The sequence below is a fragment of the Ostrinia furnacalis genome, unplaced genomic scaffold (genome assembly GCF_004193835.3).
Source record: "Ostrinia furnacalis isolate ACB-3 unplaced genomic scaffold, ASM419383v2 OfSCF3546, whole genome shotgun sequence".
NCBI classification, from domain to species: domain Eukaryota; kingdom Metazoa; phylum Arthropoda; class Insecta; order Lepidoptera; family Crambidae; genus Ostrinia; species Ostrinia furnacalis.
Window position 1 is genome coordinate 525,927 of NW_021133785.1, and position 23,497 is coordinate 549,423.

Consider the following 23,497-nt stretch of genomic DNA (forward strand, 5'->3'; position numbering starts at 1 on the left):
CCATTAGTGCCGAGTCACATGCATTAAATTACATAAGTCTTTTTTTTATTTGAATGTACGCTGTCGATACCACTATTGCATAAAAAGAAAACGTATTACCTCTAAAGAAAAAAAAGATATGGCTACTTTATTACCGTGAAAATCATTCCCTCACCTTGTCCCTTAGTCCAAAATTATTACTAAAATGCCTATTAACTTGAAATATATCAATATTTTTAATAATAAAATTATGCAAATATGTAAGAAAGATGTTTGTTATTGTCCATAAAAGCTTTCATCTTACAACAACAAATTTATAAAAACAATGATTCGATTTTAAATGTGTCCCGCCAAATAAAATCATTCCCTCATCCTATTACGAATATTCGATTTCTGAATGTGTCAAACGATATTTAGTAACGCAACTTTAAGTTTTTAGTACCTGGATACACTCTCAAATGATTCAAGATGGCAATTTCTTCTCAACAGTAGGTTAGTTCGTGTAAAAAAATATTTTGCGTAAAATTGTTAAAAGTTAAATTTATGACGATCATTACCTCACGTTACATTAATGTATTAAGCATTTTAATATTTATCATTAAAATTTGTTGGTTTTATGCGTTTTTGGGAGTAAAATACATATTAAAAATGTAACAAGCAAATTGAGGTTATGTGTCGGTGTTTTTGTAGCTTAAGTTAAAATTCGTCATTCCCTCACAGTCATTCCCTCACTTCTAAGTGCAGTGAGGGAATGACGGTCGTGTGAGGGAATGATTTATCCAGTAATCTGCGGTTTTTTAGATTGTTTAGACACCGTTGATTTTTAGTCGGCCGATAGTTTAGTCGGGTTGGACTCTCAGTGCTCACACTGATTCAACTAAACAGTTGAATCGGGCGTGGGTGCGCAGACCGCCGATTTAAAATCGGGCCGATTGCTTCATTCGATAGAGAGCTGTTGAAGAGATCAGTCGCGTAGAATGTTTCCCAGAAATATTATAATTTTTTCTATACCAAATTAACTCATGCCTGCGGCTTCAACTGCTCGAAATTCAGATTGTTACATAAAAGATAAAAGTTTAATAAAAATCATCTCAAATTTATACATCATGAAAAGGAAATTGACCTCCTTCTTCTCGAAATTGGACCTACCTAGCTGAATCGTTTGTCCGAGGTAGACATACTTGTCAACAATCTCAAGAATCGAGCGCAACATGGACGTTCGACATAAGCTTCGTTTTGTCCGTGTTCATCCTGTGATGACTCGGAAACGTGGCCTCTCACTTTAGACCCTATACAGAAGCTCAAAGTTGCACAGCGTACTATGGAGAGGGCTATGCTCGGTGTTTCTTTACGAGATCGAATCAGAAATGAGGAGATCCGTAAACGAACTAAAGTCGCTGACATAGCCCGACGGATTAGCAAGCTGAAGTGGCAGTGGGCAGGGCACATAGTACGCAGAACTGACGGCATGAGGCAACAAGGTTCTGGAATGGAGGCCGCGTACCGGAAAACGCAGCGTGGGACGTCCACCCATAAGGTGGACCGACGACCTGATAAAGGTAGCAGGAAGGCACTGGATGCAGGCCGGGACCAACCGTGCGATGTGGAAGTCATTGGATTATGTTCAGCAGTGGACGTCCTGTGGCTGAAATGATGATGATGAAAGGGAAATGATCATGAAAAAGTGAAATCGAGAGTAATAACTAGTTAAATCAATTAATTAGTAATAATAACCTTTCCCGCCAAAAACGAGGAGCAAACTGAAGCTATCGGCCGAGTTGGACGACGAAAAATCGGCCAGTCTGCGCGCGCGTAGAGGAGCGCCGTCTGATCAAGCTATCGACCGATAGTTGGACGATACTTTAGTTGGAAGGCAGTTGGGAATCGTATTCAACTATTTAGTCGGCCAAATCAAATCGGCGTAATGTGCGAACTTCCATACATGCCCATACTGATTAACTGCCCGACTAAACTATCGGCCGACGAAAAATCGATGGTCTGCGCCTAGGCTTATTTATTTCATGTAACTTGTATTTCCTGGTATTTAATTTAAAAGAGGTGCATGTATGTGGAAGCAAAATAGCACGACAAAAGAAGTTGAGTGATGCAAAAAAATAAATAAAAAAGAAAGAGTACGATAGAAAAAGGCGAGAAAAATGAAAAATAATACTGAATCTTTGAAAAAACTGCGGGAAAAAGAAAGATTAAAATATTTAAAGGAAAAAGCGAAAGTTCAAGTAAAAACTTAGACTAGTGAATACCCGAAATACTTGTCAAAACTTAAAGCATGCCAATATGCCATTTGTACATGTTGTTTTTTACTATAATATAATAATAAATCATTCCCTCACTCTGTTAATCATTCCCTCATTTATTAATTTTTTTAAACCTCATTTTTTATAGGTAATATAAAAAAATATGGAAGACCAATACCCCTGGACAGATCTTTAAAAGTAACTTTTCTGATCTCTGCAAAAAATATCTAAGTTTATGTAAAAAAAAAGAAATTTAAAAAAAATCTCAAATTTTGAGATTTCATAAGAAATACCCAGTTATTTCATCATTGCAAACGTTGTGATAGGGATAGAGACATGCGATTTTTGGTTTTACGAAGGTAATACGATAGAGAATAATACAAAGTAATAAAACCCACCGGTTATAGGGGCATTTTTTGGAGAAATTTATTAAATAAACAAAAAAACGCGAATTTAAAAGCAGTTTTTTTATCAAAAAGTATCATTTTTTATTATTTGTTGGCCTTTTTGTGTATTTTATGTATTTTTTTAGTATCGCCTGTTATTTAGCATTATTATTTATTACTGTTTTTACTTTATCAGGATATACCGCTTAGTTTAAAAGTAATTACGTTTTCTTTACAATAAGTAATTGGAAGAAAATAAATTATATAAAAAATTAAAAAAAAAAATCAAATTGACCTCTTTTTTGTCGATAAAAATAGGTCTAGTTTCATCTATTTTTATATGTACACTTTAACGTGACTCACACTAAAAAACATTTATAACTAAAAATGTTTACGTAAGCATAGGGGGAGGAGGTAAGTGCTTTGCTTACTTTTGATGACAACGGGGGCGGGGGGGTAAAAAATGGTAAGAAATCTGCTTACGTAATACTTGAACGGCCCCTTAGGCCCTTAAGGTGTCAAGGCGTTCGAGTCCCCGATAGTACATACAGTCAGCGTCAAATACACTCAACATCAAATAAACCGCACCTTCCGCGACGCGAACTTTAAAGATTTTCTTCTGACACAATCATGGTGCCCCAACAATATTGGTGTTATTTGAAAGCCCAATAAATATCCTTAAAGAAAAACACATTTATTTTCTTAATAAATGATTATCATATACCATAAATGTGACTTGAAAAGAGACCTCACTTTGGGCTCATCTGTGGGATCAATTAGACCAAATTTTATGGTTATAAAACCAAAATGCATAATGATCACACGGATTCACACGTGTCCTCTTTAACAGATGGATACCGATTAATCCCAACTTAACAGTTTTATAGCCATAAAAGTTGGCTCAAGCGTAATAGCCTATTTTTTGAAGAAGTGACTCTGGATCCTTCTAAAGACACATTTTTGGGGTAAAAACCTTTCCTTTAATGAAATGAAGCTTAGAACTAGGCTTTTAAATGGTGCCAATATTGGTGGGGAGTGGGGATGTATACGTTTGAAAGTGCTTGTTGCGGGAGGTGCGATTTATTTGATGTTGAGTGTAGTTCGTGACACCCAAAGTGGCCAAAAAGACAACACAACCTTACGCCAATTGGAACAAAGACGTGTTGCGAACTTTTTGGATGCTTTGGGTGATTGGGTGTCACGAACTTTTTGACGCTGGCTGTACTACATTCCTTTACTTGGATGTTAAGATGTGTTTTGCCCCTGCAGGACAAGACCTGTCCCTTTTCTGACGGCCAGTTATCATGGATTTTTCACTTTATGCGTATGACGAATCAACGATCTTCCTTTAACATTTTATGCGTTGTAATGTAACTTGTAGATAGGCCAAATTCTTCTCTCCTCTTTTCTCCACTTTTGTAAGCATTGGGCGTCAGCGAACGGCTTACGGCCACAGTTCCAGCTAACCATATCTGGTCATTTCGTCTCGCTCTATCGCAAAGAGTCAACATTTGATAAGAGCGAGAGAAAAACGGAAATGGGTAGCTGGAACTGGCCCACTGTACCTACATATTTCCAAAGAATAAGGTGGCCTAATTCAACCTGTGGCCTAATTCACGTATTTTGACAGTTAAGATCTCGCTGGACGTTCAGAAGTCATCCCATTGAAAAACAGTTCTAAATCCGTATTCACAAGGGTCATTTTCGATAGAACGGTTAATCGATAGGATCGCAACTCAGCGATTTGTTGTCATTGAAGTTTTGTTACGTGAATAAGGCTACTGGACTTTTACTATGACCTGCCAGAGAATTCAGAACCTTCATAAAACTCAGTAGTTACGCGATTTGAACTTCAGATTCAGAATTTCAATAACATTCCTGATTTTCAGGTCAAAACGACAAAGGGCCTAGGACGCAGACCTACCGAACAGCCACCTAAACCTACCCCTATTCAGATGCCTAATCCAGCCAAGCGCTTTAAAAAGACTGAGTCTAGCAATCCATGCTTGAATATCATAAAAGCTAACATCAAACGTAGAATGCTCAAGAAACCAGAAGAGACGAAAGAACAGAAAAAATCTCGAAAACAACAAACGCGTCTAGAAAAGGCACGTAGGAAGAACCTCTTCAAAAACAACGTCTTGCTGTGTATACTGGAATTTGTGACTAACGAGCGAGAGATAGGGATCCTTTTTGATGACCAATTGCATAGCGGGCAGAGGAAGACCATACACGATATAGTTGAAAAGATAAGGAATGCGGAGGCGCCTGAGAACAAGCACACTAGGGGCTTAGATCAGGCCCTGTTGAGCAATGTAGCTAGGAAGAACAGATACATGCTGCAGACGCAAAGCGAGGGAGTGATGCCAAAGCGGTAAGTTCATCCTTTATTGTCATCATTTCAGCCACAGGACGTCCACTGCTGAATATAGGCCACCCCCAATAATTTCCAAATTGACCGGTTGGTAGCGGCCTGTATCCAGCGCCTTCCTGCCAGCTTTATGAGGTTGGTCCACCTTGTGGATGGACATCCTACGCTGAGCTCTCCGGTAGCTTTTACATGGCCTCCACTCCAGAACCTTGGTGCCCCATCGGCCGTCAGTTCTACGTACTATGTGCCCTGCCCATTGCCACTAGATTGCTAATCCGTCGGGCTACGTCAGCGAATTTAGTTCGTTTACGGATCTCCTCATTTCTGATTCGATCTCGTAAAGAAACTCCGAGCATATATTAATGTTTAAATTCGTTTTCCAGGCGCCTATGTCTATTCAAAGAAGCGCCAAAGTCAATGTATCTCGTAACACATTACATGTTGAACGACCGAAAAACTGATTACGTTAAACTAGAAGAAGACCAGAACGTAAGCCAAGCGAAAAAGTATAAACAGATAGGCCTAGCACGTAAACAGCGATTGATAGATGCGAAACAGCGGAAAAAAGCAAAACAGCTGAGAAAAGCTTTAAAAAGAGCCCAGAAAGTTAATGCTGATAAAGTTGAAGTAGAAATAAACATTGACGAGTACAAGTTTGTAAAGGATGAATTTGATAATTATGTCGCCCGTAAAATTACTGACATACAAAAATCTGACGCTAAAGAAAGTGAATCAAACAAAATAAAACAGAATATAGACAAATTTGATGCAAAACAAAGTAAAGCAGACGAAATAAAACAGAATAGTGACATGGATCAACCAATGAGCGACTATGATGAGGATATGCTCGAAGATTATTTCAAATCGAGCGATGAAGATGTCGAAATGACGAAACCAGAATCTCATGATGAATTAAAAGCTATCTTTCGTATTGAAGATAAAAAATACAAAGTTCAAACCGCTGCACAAAATATCAATGTTAAGAAATCAAATGAAACCAAACTAGATGTGGATAACAATAATAAATTAAAGAAAGTTGAAGAGAAATATGTAATTAAAACGAGAAAGGACTTTTTGAGGCATAACTTAAATAAGTGTTTCGCTGAATTCCTCAACGGTGAAGCATTTATCGAATTCAAATTCTTGGGACAGTTTGACACGGAAGAGTATGAAGTGATGAATGAGTTTCTAAATGACTTCTTCATGGCTAAGAGCTCAAATAAAGTCACGAATGAGGAGTTTAGTGACATTTGGAAAAGCGGGGACTGGAATTTGGGTTATAAACGGGATTTGAACGGAGGTTTAATGTGAGTAGATTTTTATTATTACTTCTTTAATGCTATGATTCTCAATTAAAGATTTAGGCCGAGAACACACGGTGAAACGCAACTGCAACGAAACCTATTTGAACTGGTCAAACTGGTCGCGTCATGTGTGGTCTCTCAACGGACGCTATGGCAGAAACTTAGATGCAACTCAAAAGTAACTAGAAGTTGCAGTTGCGTTTCAACGTGTGTTCTGGGCCTTACGCAACTGGCATTAAATTAGTTATTTGATACTAATACTTTGAGAGAATAAAGTTCATAGCAGACTTAGCAACTCGGAAACACCGTATCGCCTTTCGCGCGCCGTTATCCGCGAGGCGAGCCGTTTACGTTACGGTGCGGATAAGTGTGCGTTGCAGTATGGAGTTTCGAGTTGATACGGTTACGATCCCTTTCCGGGTTGATACCTGAGTGTTCGAACATACAAAGTAACAAAACGAACAAATCTTTGTCCGTTTTGTTACTTTGAAACTGATAAATAATATTACTGATTTGAATTGGCGAAAAATTAACTTATTAACCCTATTTTTTTCAGGATATACAAAGTTACACACAAGACAGAGTAAGCAAGTAAAGAAACGTAACAATTCGCTTGCTTCAACCGTTCAAAGAAATCGCTCAATGCTGAAAATGAAGATTAATAATGATCATTATTGGTAACTAATTATGTAGTTCGGTCTTAAGTTACTATCTCTACAGTACAGCATATAAAGCTTACATTATGGCAGTGTTTTTCAACCTTTTTCATGAGACGATCCCCTTAGTAAGAAAAATTACGCTTTTTTTCCTGCATTTTATAATGTTACAAAGATGTTGTAGGGACTGAATACTTCAATGAGGGTTTTCGCGAATGAAAGATCCATGGCGGGACGTGGATGTGGGGTCTGACTGCTGCGTGATTGGTGGATTTTGACATATCTGTCAATGTCATGTCAAAAATAACCAATCATGCAGCATTTGGACCTCGCGTCTACGTATTGCCATCTGGCGGATTTTTCATTCGCGAAAACCCTCATTCATACAACATTTATGCATTTGGATAATTAGATTTCGGATAAATCTATCTTTATAACTTTACTAGCTTTCCGCCGCCCGCGGCTTCGCCCGCGTGGAATTTTGTCTGTCACAGAAAAACTTTATCGCGCGCGTCCCTGTTTCAAAAACCGGGATAAAAACTATCCTATGTCCTTTCCCGGGACTCAAACTATCTCTATGCCAATTGTCATCAAAATCGGTTCAGTGGTTTAGGCGTGAAAGCAAGACAGACAGACAGAGTTACTTTCGAATTTATAATATTAGTATAGATTATTTTTTAATGAGGTAGTTTTTACCTCTCTCTCCCCGCTATAGAGGCTTCACGACCCCCGGTCGAAAAACACTGCGCTATGGAATCGTACGTAGTTCGAATAAGTATGTGTTAGTGGATAGATACATTTTAACGATTATTATAAGAGTATTAATCAATCTAGTCTTACCTAAAAACAGGGACAAAATGTCCAACGAAGTTGTAATATGACTGTTTAAAATAAGTGGATGTGATATTTTATTGTTTAGAGATATTAAGATTTCTGCATTTAAGAGATGCATCTCTTTCTATCAGTTTGATCTCAAGCTCAAAAAAATTATTCCCACCTAAGGTGTTTATGAAAATTTATTTTGAGTCCTAAGTAAGTTTTTGTATTGAGAAAAAATTAAGTTTGTAAATGTAAGATTGTATTGTTTGTATTTTGTATTGACTAAAATGTAAGCCAGTTTACTGTTCGTACATATTCACATGTAATCCACAGCAGTTAAACATTTTGATTCTTTATTGGGCACTAGCTTTTGCCCGCGTGAAAAGTTCTGTCAGAAAAATTATCGCGTGCGTCCCTGTTTCAAAAACGGGATAAAAACTATCCTATGTCCTTTCCCGGGACTCAAACTATCTCTATGCCAAATTTCATCAAAATTCGTTCAGTTGTTTATGCATGACAGACAGTTACTTTCGCATTTATAATAATTATATTTGTAGGTATTTGCGTAGCCCTAGTGATGCTCTACCTCAGGGCTTCGGCTTGACACTACTTTTTGGGACACCCTGTATAACTTTTATACTCTATACCACTATTAACATATCGGCAAGTACTGAGATCTTATTAGTTTACTGCTGAAATGTATACTGACTTGAAAAAAATACTATAGTAAGGCGGAGTTGCATCACCTTAACTTTAACCGTAACTATAACCGGTGTTTTTGTATGTAGTTTGACAGACTTTTGACATTTGTAAGATGGTGCAACCCAGGGTAAGTGTAATAGTGTTAAGACTTATTTATTAATTAAACTTCAAAAAGTTAAAACGTGTCTGGACTTACACGAAAATTTGGTCTGTATTCTCTAATTATTATACTAATACCTGACTTTTCTTATAATATTATAAACCTATTTTAGTAGTTGTTTTATGTCAAATAAAAATTATGATAATATTAATGTGTTTTAATTATTACTCAAGGAAGAGAGTATCAAAATAAAATTGTCCATCTACATTCCAAAATAGTTTCAATGCTGTGATTATAAAGATGTCCACTATGTGACATTTTGTGGGCGTGGGCTACCGTTTTAGTGTTGACCAATTGACGCTAATTTAAAATATTAGGGCAATAATTAGAAGTTCCTCATCAGCCAGACAATTTTGACAGTTTCAACTCCTTGCCAGACAGTTTTTTAGGGTAGCTGCCAAAGCCATGATGACCCAAATGATCCACCAAACATTCTATCCTATATTGGGAGCATACACTGACAAACTTTCAGCTTTAATAAAATGACGTAGGTCTGGCATTTACTAGCTCTTAGTCTATGATGAGTTGAGGTAGGTATTTCTTGTAAAAATGAAACACACCAGTATTGTAAATGTCAACATATGTATTATTTAAACTTACTATATTTACACGATCAGCGACTTACAATTTTTCAGTCTATACCTTAAAAACGCAGTTGCAAGAAAATCATCAAACTTATATTTGAACACTAAAATCAACTTTAATACTAAAGTAATAAAATTACATTTTGAAGTTTGATTGAATCCAAAAAAATACGTATAGGTACAAATTGTAGGCGTTAAGAGGCTACCGTAAGCATAAGGTCGTTTAATAAGATTGTTATCTATTATTTTTTTCTTATAATCAACATTGAAAGGTATTGACGCTTACGGAGGACTATTAACGCTTTACGAAGAAGAGTTTATGCTTTAAACTTTATTTTAAAACAGAAATTGAAAATAATTAATAATAATTATTAATAATTAATTTTATAGAAATTGAAAAGACAAATCATTATAATATGTTAACATAACATTTCAGACTACTCAAAAGTAGATTGACTATGTAAAAAACTGTTAGTTAGGTGTAGATAAGTCAACCAATTTGTCTTATTTATTATTAGAACATTATTTTCTTTATGGGGCCACTTTAATTTGAACCTTACGGGCTTGATTTAATGACTAATTTCATAAACACTTCAAGTTTTTCTATAAAATATTTTTCTGATTAATTTCGTTGCAGGTCCAATGACAGTTTAATTTTCCCCCGGGATAAACTTAACTTTCACTGGTTGGGTTTTTATTGGCGGTCAAGCTGTAGATCCTGGCTACACAGGAGTTGCAGCGGTGGGAACGAGAGGTGGGAATAGTCCCGTATAATATTTGATTTGCGATCAAATTGGTTGACTTTACAATATGTGATTAATTTATTGTTACATAAGCGTGACTAGGGATAAATGGCTATGCTGGAGTATACAATAGGACTTCCAAAAAATATAATAAAATATATTTAGTTTTATTTACCTAATTTAACAGTATGATGGCATCAAAGAACTAAAAGGCATGGATATAGCAAAATGAATCTTACGTAGACGGTTGAGAGGTGATTTTGTATTGATAATTTTTTGTAGTATTTTACTGTCTAAAGCAGAATGATCTTTAACACATATACATGGGATTTATTTTGCAAAGACATTGCTGAGTTAAAACAGTCGAATTGAGAACTTCCTCCTTTTTTGAAATCGGTAAAAAATTAGAAGGCTTAAAATTTTTGGCAGAAAATCTTAGTTAATTTTGAAGTTTCCTGGCATAGTGAGAAAGGATAATAAATAATTAGTTTATTTACTATCTATTGTTGTAACAAATCGTCTATTTTATCATTAACAAAGTGTGTGATCATTCGTTTTATATTTAAAGAGATACAGTAACTGGGTATTTTAGATTTTTACATTTCGTTTAACATCATTAGAAAAAGACTACAGCTATTTTATCACTATGATTATAATGAAAAATGTAGATTTACAAACTTTCCTTTCGCACGGGTTTTGAATTGAACCTTAGTTTTTTGGACTTCTTTCAGATTTTGAAACAATCAAGACTATATTAATTCAAGAAGTATTTACGAAGTTATGGTGCGTTAAAGTTCGGATTGACGTCACAAATTGCTACACTTTTAAGCACTCCTTGACGTCACATTCCTCTTTTTTTAGCTTTGGCGCGCTTTATCTCTTTCAATTTTCATTAGTTTGAAAATGTGAAAAATATGTTTCAAGACGAGCATTTTTTGATAAGTGAACTGACGGACTAATGCCCGTTTTCACCATCAATCCCTATTTTTAAGTCGCCCCTATTAAAACAAAATTCATATTACGAGTTATCATAGGGGTCACTTAAAAATTAGGTATTGATGGTGAAAAGGAGCATAATTCAAACTTGCTTTTTTACATAGGAAACATCCCATTTGTATTATATTTGCAAATAATAATAGAAGTGCAAAAAATGGATTAATCACTGCTATTTCAAGTCTTCGATGTTCCATATCAATTGTTTTAATTCTATAAAGATATAAAAACTGCATGCTGTCAAACTTACTATTACCTACCTATGGGATTTTAATTTTGTATCTACATTTACGAAAACCAAACATGGATCAAGAATCGGTTATAAGTTGAATTTTAATTTCTTATAATACGCACTTTCGACTATACATAAAACACATAATGTGTTTTATTCGTACACGGATGAAGTACACTTCATAATTTCATATCAAACATTAATGAATAATAACTAACTCTAAATAGCGTACTAAACAATAATATACGTAAACGAATCGAATAATTGTTCCCGAATAAAAATAATAAAACTAAAATATGGCATGGTATACTTAGTATATACAACCGAGCGATGGCAACGTTGTGATGTATACAAAATAATAATAATGTCTTTTTCAGTTGAACTAGGAAATAAAAGCAGTCTATGATAATATCACTTAGGGATATGGCTTCACTACATTTATTTTAAAGCTAATAATTAAATTTATGTTTATTTCAATAAATCGAGCCTGACCTGGAAATTTTGTAGGGATTTTTAAAAATATATTTGTATATAAACAACAATATAATGTTTAATTTTAATAATAAAACGCGGAAAGTATACATGTATAACATTATCTTTTGAAATAGGCGGACACGACGAAAATTAACATCACTTCAGTAAAACTATATTCTTTACAATTTTAAAACGAAATTTCATTCTTATCGAATTTCACAATATGTACTTACAAATAATTTATTTACAATATTTCCAGGGCAGACTGGGTTTTATACAAATTCACAGTTATTAGGTGAAATAAGTGATTGACGACTTTAACGCCACACATTTGCGAAATGTATACAAGTAAGTCACGTGTATACAATATACATTGTCCATTCCATAGAGAAGATTGTATGGGTGGCACAATAGTTAGCTGCACAGTCGCAAATTGTATAGCAAAAAGTCGTAATCACTCTCCTCAGAGATGGTGCTATTAGAACATTTATTTTGTCACTAATCAAATTTATAAATAACAGTCTGTACGAAGATTGGCTGGCTACTGAAAACGTACAAGTAGTAAATTTCACATATTTTTCTACTAAAAAGCACACAGACGTTGAACACTAAACGTGAAATTTTTCGTAATACATATTAAACTATGGTTGAGGGTAATAAAAATACATTAATATTATTCATTACCTGCCCTTTTTTTTAACGAAATGTATACAGAATCTTATACATTGAAAGTAGCTGCTCATATAAATACGTTTTCAATAGCCAGCGTGCGTACAGACATACAACCATTGGCGTTCGTTCTAAGATATGTTCAGCCTTTAGGTACATTCATTACTATACGATATTTTACGCTATCATAAATTGAAATACTAGTTGTTCGTAGCTATGTAGTTGGGACAATACGAGAAACCAAACCAAAAATGTATTTATTATTTCATTTGTATACAGTGTTTTATTTTATTTAATTTGTAAACAACCATTTGCATACAAAAATGAATGTAAACATTTTGTAAAATAAACTGTTTTTTACTATTTATGTGAGATTTGGTTTCTCATATTTTCTTACAGATTAGTAGTTATGACACCCGAATGGGATATAGTCAAGTCCGAGTATTAATATGACGTAGTTTTAAATAATATAATAAATTCATTATTAAAATGGCGATATAAAGAAATATTGCACCAGATATGAGAAATACAAAAATATACACAATGATAATTTAATTATTATCCAATTACAAAATTACCAATTAAACTAATTTGTTATGTTCATAATTAAATACTGCTTTAAAACATTATTATATTTTAAACAAAAACATACATAATTATATTTCTTTCTCAATATACATTTATTTTGAACACAGATGAGATGAATTAATGGCGTTTTTATAATATGCGACTTCATTTATGTATACACAATATATACAATTTGATATTGACTCGAAAAAAAATTACATTAATTAAAAATTAACGTCATTTTGTAATTATAAATCCGTTTTTTCGACAGCGACGTAAATTTTAATGTAAATAATAAAAGGTATTTTTATTTAAATAAAATGTCGTTACAATAAAATTATTGTTACAAAACAATTTGATTATTGCTCGTCGTTTTGTTAGTAATTGTTAGTTTTCAATCAGTCGTTTGATATGTTAAACCTTGGTTATTTAAAATTTACTAAAATATCCGAAATCAGCTTGAGAAAACTTAGGTGAAGTAACTTTGAAAAAGTAGTTTTTTTAGCCATCGCCGGCGCGATCATAGGCCAATGACAGGTCGCGTGAACTGTCATTAGGTCACGCGACCTGTCATTGGCCGTCGCGCGATCTGTCATTGGGCTTTGATCGCGCCAGCGATGGCGATTTTCACGCGTTGGTGTGGTTGAAACTTTGTTAGGTTTGTTGAATAGAATCGCGATTGCCAATAAAAAAAATAGTTGCGTGAATGCAAGTCTAACTTTTTGTAATATTGTAAAGGCCATTAGGTATAACAGAGCTGCCAATTTAAACCTCCGTGGTAGAGGTTTTTCTCTTAGGTTTGATTTTCGTTTATAGTTCCAAAATACTGAACTGTCCTATCAATGACATTGACAGCGGGGCGCCACCGTCAATACCGGATCGCTGGTTCCGATTTTTGCCATGTTGGTACCATATAGTTGTACGATGGTACTAGCGCCCCCGTCATTGAGTTTGGTGGGACAGTTCAGCGTGGGTCATCTATAAGTTGGTTTGACGTCTGTCAGTTGAAAAGTGTTCCGTGCAAACGCTGGTGGTTTACAATGACGTTTTTAAAATTTTCAGATTATGTATTATACTTTAGTTAATTTTAAATAACCATTTCCAGATAAGGTATTGAATGGTTGAGTCATTGATCTTGGTGATAACTTCACTTATATTTATTTTTATCATCATCATCAGTTACTTTAGTCTCCACTCTATAACAGAGAATTTATCAATTTTAATTTTACAGTTCATTGGATATTAATAGGTTTATATTAGTCCCAGAACAGACGGTGAAACGCAACTGCAACGAAACTGCAACTGCTAGTTAGTTTTGAGTTGCATCTAAGTTTCTGCCATAGCGTCCGTTGAGAGACCACACATGACGCGACCAGTTTGAAACTTTCAGTTTCAGTTTCATTCATCAGAATCATCAGAAAGTTGCAGTTGCGTTTCACCGTCTATTCTGGGCCTTAGTGTGAGAATCTTTTAAGAGAAGTTTTGAAATTATTCATGAATGTTTTAACTTCTCTATCTACCCTTAATTTCATGCCAAAACTACCCTCAATTTCAAAGGTCCACTATTCAATACCCCTGGGTGAATCAGTCACAGGGCATTCACAAATCATCATCATCATCATCAGTCAAGACGCTTTGGTATCGGTCGATTGGCAAGTCCATATTCTAGTCGATAATATTGTAGTATTACTACTCACGACCCGAGTGTAGGAACCTGGAAAGAAATAGGTATGAAAAGCATGTGTTTAGATTTAGGTAGTCTTATAAAGTTAACGTACCTAGCGAAATAGAGCAACAAAGGACTGAGCGAGCGAGATGGCACTAGCACCAACACTGTGTGATAAAAAGAGATGTGTGATTCGACGTAACAGAACCGTTTAGAGCAATGAGGGCGGCTATCGTTTTTATACTTAACAGTTGGCACCCCTGGCGATTGACAGGACCTTACTCTACAGTGGCGCCATCTTGATGAGTGCAAATGCGATAGTCCTCCTACCACTTTAGCGCTCACCAGTTGGTGCCACTGTCTTCGCTACTAGCAAGTGACAGGACCTTACTCTACAGTGGCGCTAACTGGTGAGCGCTAAAACGATAGCCCTCATTAATTGACAGTTCGTTAGCACTCATTGGCACGTTTGCTTTGAGCTCTCAGATTTTTTCAAATTTTACTTGAGTGAAATCGTTGATATTTATGAGAAATGGTGCTTCAGAAACGTGGTGACTGGTTCAGTGATTGATATTGTTCAAAACAGTGAAATAATCCTGAAAACTCACACACAAATGACATCCAGTGACATCCTAAAATCGGTTTCTTTTGACAGCTCGTGGTTGTTGCTCTATCCAGAAGGAATTTAACTTTATGGGTAGTACGGTAATGTCTTCTAGTTTAAATTCAATCTATTGTTTGTCTTCTAAGTATATTTATAATTAGTCAATATACGGGGTGTCCCAAAATGATACGAAAAAAGTTAACCTTACTCCGGTCTTGCGGCGCAAGCCTTGAAGGGCCCGCATACTTTTCTTAGTAGTAACAGGCCTGTTCATCTCCGCGAGTTTACATCGAAAACAAAACACACACGATGGCCCACCTACAGGATACTATTCGACAAGGCCTCACATACGAGCGAACATTGACTCACGCGTATTCTTGTGTATGACGGAAGAAAATAAAGAAAATGGTGTACTAAATACTGTGCAGTATTTAACTGCCTAAATAATAAAAACACAGAATGTACTTTTTTAAGTTGCCTCAAGACACTGAGAGGTATTTACCTCTACTTATTAACTACTTATTTAAGTAGTTAATATTATTCATGATAAATATTCATGCTAAATCATGTATTTCCTCCGCCATTTTCCGCAGTTTGGCACCTCACGTCACATCATTTTACCGAAGTCAGCCCTATAGCTTCGGCGCAGTGCCGATCACTGACGTTTGTCAACAAAATGGTGCTTGACTCTTGAGACAGGCTAAATTACATCATATTGTGAATGACATTGAGCATATATTTTTTTAAATACCTTCGCGAAGTAAAACTTCTGTACGTAGTACTTATTATTATTCTGTGGTAGTAACTAGATGGCGCTTTATTTAATGTCCAATATATAGTAGTTACACGCTCGTTGAACAGTGTTTTAAAGTGACGTTTAGTATGGAATTGCCATTTTAAAACAGTGTTCAACAACTGTGTAACTTTTTATTAGTAGGGGGTTAGAATACATAATGATAGTTACCCCGGCCTCGCGGCGCACGCGCAGGCTAGGGCGCACAGCACTGCGCACAGCGCGCAGGTGAGTGGCGAACTAAAAGGTCCTACACCTCGCACCACCGCTCCTCCCATATACGCCGCGGAGAGAATCAGCCCGTGCGCTGTACACCTTTGAAAAAAATACACAACCTTATTGACGCACACAAAGAAAGTAAAATAATAAAACTAAAGTAAAATAAGACATCACTTTTAGACAAAGAATTTCCACAAGTTTGGCTCGGCAACTTTGGGGCTATTATATCTTTAGATCTGAGGGCTGAGTGTGTTTACATCAAACGTCGTCACTAGTGAACGCATAAAAAAATGACATTAAATGTATGACGTTATACAGCGCCCCTAGAACCTTTACCTTTACCTTTCAAGAACTAAAATTTTCATACATTTTTTTTAACGCGCTCACTAGTGAGGACGTTTGATGCAAACTCACACTCAGCCCACTGTAGTCGCCACTCGAAATCTTTTCATCACTTCTACGAGTTTTGTGCGTCTACTTATATTGCCAAAATCTTACTTTGCAATGATGGGAACGTGACAACTCATCAGCTAATTAATATAGTGATTTTGAAATTTCGCTGTAGATCTGATCCCATACGTCATAAAGATTTTTGAGTTCGCCTGTGTGAAAAATGTCTTTAGCCAGGTAATGGTTACATAGAACCTATATCAATTTAAACTTTTAAGCTGTCTTGACAGCTATTTTCCGCGAAAACCAATAAAAATAATTTCTATTAAGGGCCTCTTTCCCGATCTCCGAGTAAAGTTCTAAGTAATTACTTCATAATTAACACTATTTAGCAAGTGAAATAAATACTTTAGCGTCAAAGTCTTGTCAGTGTCATAGTTTCGTTGTTCGCACGCATAGCGTTAAATAGAGCTTTGTGATTGGTTCATATGTCATCCTGTGCGTTCATGCTCACTGTGAGACGTCATAGTAACGTTTGTGAATACAGGCGTAAGTCTACTTGATACTTTACTCAGAGATGGTAAACAAAACCTTAAGCCGAATTATACTTACTAACCTTAAATTAGCAGGGTAAGACTCCACCACCTTCACACACACAGTATAGAACACGAGTGTGAGTAGCACTCGGTACGCGCACTCCACCACGTATAGCGCCGTCTCGCTCTCCACGAAGTAGATGGAGGGAGATAGCAGCATACCCGCTGCGCACAGAATCGCTGGAGAGATAAAATAAAAAAAAAATCACTACGTACTTAGTATCGAGCTATACTGTGGCATCATTGTACTTGATTTAACTTTTTAGTTAAAATGTCATTTTAGGGTGGGTTTAAAAAAATCAAGTCGCAATAAATCTTCAAATTGACGGAGATAAAATAAATAAATAAATAAATAAAAACCTTTATTCAACCAAGTTAACAACTTAGACAACATTGCCAGTGGTCCCCAAACTAGGTAACACCTGTCTCTTGGGGACTGGAGTACGAGGCTTGAAGTTAAATGGCGTTGTAAATGCACTTTATACTAGTAACAAAAAATAAGTAAATATTAAACACAATTTAAGTTTGAATTTAAGTTTGAAAAGCCACCTATGCCATCGCAAACACAGAAAAAACCCAATAATATGCCCAATAAGAAAGTCTTTACTTTATGTGTAGGAGACTAGGAGTGTGTGTTTTATGAGAGTGTATGTGTGTGTATATATTATTTATGTGTAAAATAAAGAACGATAGTCCCCTGTCTTGTTAAGATACCGACGACAGCGTATGGTGAGTCCTAACGCAGCAGCACTTAATATAGCGTGCGCAGCATAAGTCTGCTCAGTCAATATCCCCGCCAGTCGTACAGTAAGGTCGGCATGTCCACTCGTCCGGGACTCTCATAATATGACACTATTCAACATGCCATTAGTGCGAGCGTTGTCCTATAGCGTTAAGACAATGCACTCACCGAGAAGTAGCAGCTCCTAGGTAAGGCGGCGGCGTCCTAACGCGGCGGCAGTTAGCATAGCCTGAGCCGCATAAGTCTACTCAGCTAGTATGCCAACTAGGCGCATGGTGAAGTCACCATGTCGCTAGCGTTATCCTATAGCGTTAAGACAATTTATTTACCCAACACGACGCTCCGGTAAGGTAGTAGACCTAACGCAGCTGCAGCTAACATAGCACTTACCAAGAACGACGCTCCGGTAAGGTAGTAGCCCTAAGGCAGCCGCAGCCAACATAGCATGAGCCGCATACGTCTGCTCAGCCAGTATCCCAGCCAGACGCACAGTAAGGTATGATGAACTAAGCAACATAGTAGCTTTGTTCCCCCTTTATGCCCGCGAATCACTAGCGAGCGTTGTCCTATTGCGTTAAGATAATGCACTTACCAAGAACGACGCTGCGATAGGGTAGCAGTCCCAAGGCAGCAGCAGCTAACATAGCATGAGCCGCATAAGTCTGCTCCGCCAGTATCCCAGCTAAGCGGACTGTTAAGTCAGCATGCCTGGCGCATCCAGCGTGCATTCCCCGCACGACGCTAGCGTTGAAGATTGTGAAGAGCGTTGTCCTATAGCGTTAAGACAATACACTCACCCAACACCACGCTCCGGTAAGGCAATAAGCTCAAGTGCGGCTGCAGCCAACATAGCGTGAGCTGCTTACGTCGTTAAGCACGCACCACTCGTCTTGCTCTCTCATATGACGCTTTATTCAACATCCCTTTTTTTTCGACGGGAAAATGCTTGAAACTGCATACTCACTAGCCCGGGGGAGCCAATGAGTTATGTGGGGCTCTCCTCGCTTGAAGGGCACTAGCGCGAGCGTTGTCCTATAGCGTTAAAACAATACACTCACCCAACACGACGCTCCGGTAAGGCAATAATCCGAGCGCAGCGGCTGCTAACATAGCATGCGCCGCATAAGTCTGCTCAGCTACTGACGCTAATACAGAAGCATGCATAGTAGCTTTGTTCCCCCTTTATGCCCGCGAATTACTAGCGAGCGTTGTCCTATAGCGTTAAGACAATACACTTACCCAGAACGATGCTCCTATAGGGTAGCAGTCCTAACGCAGCAGCAGCCAACATAGCGTGAGCCGCATAAGTCTGCTCAGCCAATATCCCAGCTAAGCGGACTGTTAAGTCAGCATGCCTGGCGCATCCAGCGCGCATTCCTCTCACGACGCTCGCGTTGAACACGCACCACTCGTCTAACTCGCGGCCCACCTCCATGTCTGTGTCGATTATGCTGGGAACGAGAGTAAAATAGTAGTTAAAAATAAAACCAGTCAAGTGTGAGTCGGAATCGCGAACAGAGGGTTCCGTACGTTAGTCTATCAACTGCAAATAAAATGTCACGAAAAATTCCTTCTTTTTTCCACGATTTTCGGATTTTATTTATTACCTTTATTTTTGCCACTAGGTCTTTGGGATTAAAGGTTCTGATTCCATTGTAAAGTGTAAAAAAAACAAATAACCGCATTTTGGATCCCGTTGTTTTATTTTTTTTTTACAGTTTTTTCAAGACAGTTATATTAATTTCAGCTTAATACCACCACGCGTTCCTGAGAAAAGGGTCTAAATAGCCAGACGAACGAGACAACTAACGCCCGATTCCCATATTCAATCCTTGTCCAAATCCGGATTACAACTGTCAAATTGAATTCAGTTTTAGATTATATTTCCAAAATGTTCGACGCATTTACACTTTAGTATTGTTTAAATCGTCTTATAAACAATATAAAAATGTAAAAACATCAAAAACCGCAGATATTTTGGCCAAAAACATTTTAAAATTTGACAGTTGACAATCCAAATCCGTCCAATTTGGATTAAGATTGAATCAGGCCTGTTCATCTCCGCGAGTTTGCATCGAAAACAAAACACGTGCGACTACCCCTCCTGAGGTACCTAATCGACAGGACAATCACGAGCGAGTATTGACGCACGCACGTATTCTTCACCCATTTGCATTGTAAAGACAATAAACAATTTGTAAAAACGATGGTGTAATTAATACTCTGCAGTATTTTTAATTGCCTGAATAATATTAGAAACACAAAATATAATTCAATCTTATTCATGTATTTCCTCCGCCATTTTCCGCAGTTTGGCACCTCATGTCACACATCATTTTCGAAGTCAGCCCTATGTCTTCGGCGCAGTACCGATCACTGACGTTTGTCAACAAAATGGTGCTCGACTCTTGAGACAAGCTAAATTACACCATATTGTTAACGACATTGAGCATATATTTTTTTAAATACCTTCGCGAAGAAAATCTTCTGTACGAAGTACTTATTATTATTCTGTGATTGAATATAGAAATCCAGCATAAGTGATCCTAAAAGGTTTCATTACTTTTGAATTACGGAACCCTTAAAAGGAGACATGTATAACTCACGTGCTGTTATAAAACAGGCAGCCCTCGAAGTACGTGTACGAAGTCTTGATGTTGGAGAACGCCACGCCTGTGAAGGTGCAGTTTTTGAACAGCACTCGCGCCATCAGCATATCCTGGAATTAAAGATTTTCGTTTTTAAACGGGAATATTAACAAACAGACTACCCGTTTCTTCAAATATTTCATCAAGTCAGGCTAATCATAAAATTAATTACTATAACCACCCACCGAATTAATCTGTCAATCCTTCCGCATGCGTATTACAGACCTTAGCAAGTTTTACAACAGATCTTTATTCAATATTTGCGCAAGACAGTTGCGAGCGTTGTCCTATAGCGTTAAGACAATCACAATCACTCACATGACGCGGCGATACGGCAACAGTCAAAAGGCAGCAGCAGCTAACGTGGCAACGCGACTGCTACGCCAAAGAATGACAGCGTCACGTTCAATTACAGGTGGCACTAGTTACCCGACTGTGCCATAAGGAGGGTTTTATTTTTTATATTAAATTTTTGCAGTCGCGTTGCGATTGTACGATTAGTATCCAGTTGCTATGATTCATAAAACCCTACCGGTGTTTTGATAAGAAGCCGCAGGCTCCACTCTTGGTGGTGTTCTTTTGACGTTACTGTAAGGATTTTCGCGTATAAGGAGCGCCTTTCTGAATACCTTTATGGACTGAAGAGATTTCTCACGTTGAGTCAATTTAAATGGTCTCCAAAATCATCTCACCTTGAAGGTGCACTTGTCGAAGACAGCGTTCCGGTACTCCACGTTGCTCAAGGTGTCGTTGAAGTGGTGGCTCTCCCACGTCATGTTCTGCTCCGTCAGCCTCGAGGCCGCGAATAGGGCGTTCTCCATCTGGTCGACCGTCGTCGGCACGTAGGACGATAGGTAGAACTGGAGGAATAGAAAAGAAGTCGTTAAAATCTATACTACCCGTTTGCGCTAAGTTTGCCGGTCCGTGGAATGCGCGTCCCCTCCCCCAACCGCGATTAAACGCAATTAGTTAGTGATTAAACGCAATTAATGTGTCTTATTTTACGCAAATACACAATTTTTATTACTAACTAGCGGCCGCCCGCGACTTCGTACGCGTGGATCCCGTTTTACCCCCTTTTCCCGAATTTTCTTTACTATAAACCTCACGGAGCCCGAGACCTTTCCAACGAATGCAAAACCGTGGAACCGAATCGTGGTTCGTGCGTTCTGGAGTTATAGCGTCAGGGAGGAAAACCCGACTTATTTTTATATAGTAGATAATAAATAAAAAATATTTTAAATATAGTTAGTTATAGTTATAGACGCTTATCTTCGAGTGACGTCATATCGCCAGCAGCAAACTTAAAGCGAACGGATAGTACGAAACGAAGCACAATTTAAGTTTTAAAGTAAAGAACGTTTCGTCCACGAAGACGCGCCCCACCATCCTTCCGCTAATGTTTGAGTGTTATCGGTACACGCTAAATTATCCACTACGATACGATCAGTTACGAATTTATGGTGCGTTGAAGTTCCGTCTGACGTCACGCCGAGCTACAAACGTAGTGACGTCACTGGTCCCTACTTTAAGCTTTGGCGCGCTTTGTAAATTTTCGTTGATTTGATTCAGCGAAAAATACGTATCGGGTATTTTTTGATAAGTTAACTGACGGCCTAAAGCCCGGTTTCACCATCAATCCCTATTTTTCAAGAGACCCTTTGGAAAACAAAATGTTATGTGTTACCATTATTCAAACTACATATTGCTCTTTTACCATAGAAAATCCCTTTTCAAAGTTTTCAGGACAAAAAATGTGTATTTAACCGTTCAGTTCAGTCAGTACAAACAGTTCTTACCTGTACAGCTGTAGTGAAGAGCAGTATCCCTCCTAATGACAGCGTTGTACTCCTGTATGCACTCGAAAACAACTGGAAAAACGCCTGCCAGAACTGGAAAAATAAAAATTTTCAAGTTATTAGCGTAGCTAGTAAAATTTCGGCGTGTAAATACACAGCGTGCTATGAAGAGGGCTATGCTCGGTATCGAATCAGAAATGAGGAGATCCATAAACGAACTAAAGCCGCTGACTCAGCCCGACGGATTAGCAACAGATTACACATTATTACAGTGGACAGACGACCTCATAAAGGTGGCAGGAAGGCGCTGGATGCAGGCCGCTACCAACCGGCCAATCTGGAAATTATTGGGAGAGACCTATGTTCAGAGGACGTCCTGTGCCTGAAATGTTAATATCTCACCATTGTACCATTTTATCTCACCTGTGCCGGAGCTAGAAAGTACCCCACTTACTTCGGTTGCAGTAATGGTTACTAGAAGGGCCACAGTGGCGGTATAGGCAGGTGAAAGTGTTATAGTGGTGGTTATAGACAGCTAGTAGTGCTACAGTGGCGGTATATCTCACCATCTTAACACTATGCCTGAGAGAGAGCTCGCCCAACCGGTACTCAGAGTTGGTTTTGTAGCTAGAATCTTAAGGGTTATAGCGGTGGTATATCAAACCATCTTGACGCTGTGTATGACGTGGTGCAGGGAAAGCTCGGAGTTGGTGTTGGTAGCTAGAAGATTTATAGTGGTGGTGTGGGCAGCTAGTAGTGTTACAGTGGTGGTATATCTGACCATCTTGACGCTGTGTCGGAGCTAGAAAGGACCCCACTTACTTCGGTTGCAGTAATAGTAGCTAAAAGGGTTACAGCGGTGTTACAGTGGTGGTATAGGTAGATAGAAGGGTTACGTGGCGCACAGATAGCCTCCCCCAGCCGGTATACGAAGTTGGTGTTGGTAGCTTAAGTGTTACAGTGGTGGTATATCTGACCATTTTAACGCTGGGCCCATGTGGTGCAGAGACAGCTCGAAGTTTGTGTTGGTAGCAAAAACCTTAAGGGTTACAGTAGTGGTATAGGCAGCTAGTAGTGTTACAGTGGTGGTATATACTGACCATTTTAACGCTGTGGCGCACGGCACTCGGAGTTGGTGTTGTACCT

The 23,497-nt window shown here is 37.8% G+C and overlaps 2 protein-coding genes across 2 annotated transcripts in view; one reads left to right on the forward strand and one right to left on the reverse strand.

The window, feature by feature from the left end:
• Window positions 1-4,456: 4,456 nt before the first annotated feature.
• Window positions 4,457-7,001, forward strand: LOC114357950 (uncharacterized). Its single transcript, XM_028311779.1, has 3 exons — window positions 4,457-4,994; window positions 5,375-6,298; window positions 6,852-7,001. Exons 1-3 carry the CDS (start codon window positions 4,576-4,578, stop codon window positions 6,880-6,882), a joined length of 1,374 nt encoding a protein of 457 aa, XP_028167580.1. The 5' UTR covers window positions 4,457-4,575; the 3' UTR covers window positions 6,883-7,001.
• Window positions 7,002-14,321: 7,320 nt separating this feature from the next.
• LOC114357952 (synaptic vesicle glycoprotein 2C) overlaps window positions 14,322-23,497 on the reverse strand; it is a 29,105-nt gene continuing 19,929 nt past the window's right edge. The window contains exons 9-15 of the mRNA XM_028311782.1: window positions 22,352-22,444; window positions 21,245-21,412; window positions 20,511-20,623; window positions 19,138-19,355; window positions 17,183-17,342; window positions 16,129-16,272; window positions 14,322-14,608 (exon numbers count right to left, since the gene is read on the reverse strand). Of these exons, the coding sequence (XP_028167583.1) occupies window positions 14,584-14,608; window positions 16,129-16,272; window positions 17,183-17,342; window positions 19,138-19,355; window positions 20,511-20,623; window positions 21,245-21,412; window positions 22,352-22,444 (921 nt within the window). The 3' untranslated portion in view covers window positions 14,322-14,583. The remainder of the gene's footprint in view (window positions 14,609-16,128; window positions 16,273-17,182; window positions 17,343-19,137; window positions 19,356-20,510; window positions 20,624-21,244; window positions 21,413-22,351; window positions 22,445-23,497) is intronic.

Bases quoted from the DNA above. Each gene is read 5' to 3' on its own strand.
- LOC114357950 (XM_028311779.1), top strand. From the start codon at position 4,576: ATGCCTAATCCAGCCAAGCGCTTTAAAAAGACTGAGTCTAGCAATCCA. The intron at 4,995-5,374 runs GTAAGTTCATCC...TTCGTTTTCCAG, and splicing joins GAGGGAGTGATGCCAAAGCG to GCGCCTATGTCTATTCAAAG. The intron at 6,299-6,851 runs GTGAGTAGATTT...TATTTTTTTCAG, and splicing joins GATTTGAACGGAGGTTTAAT to GATATACAAAGTTACACACA.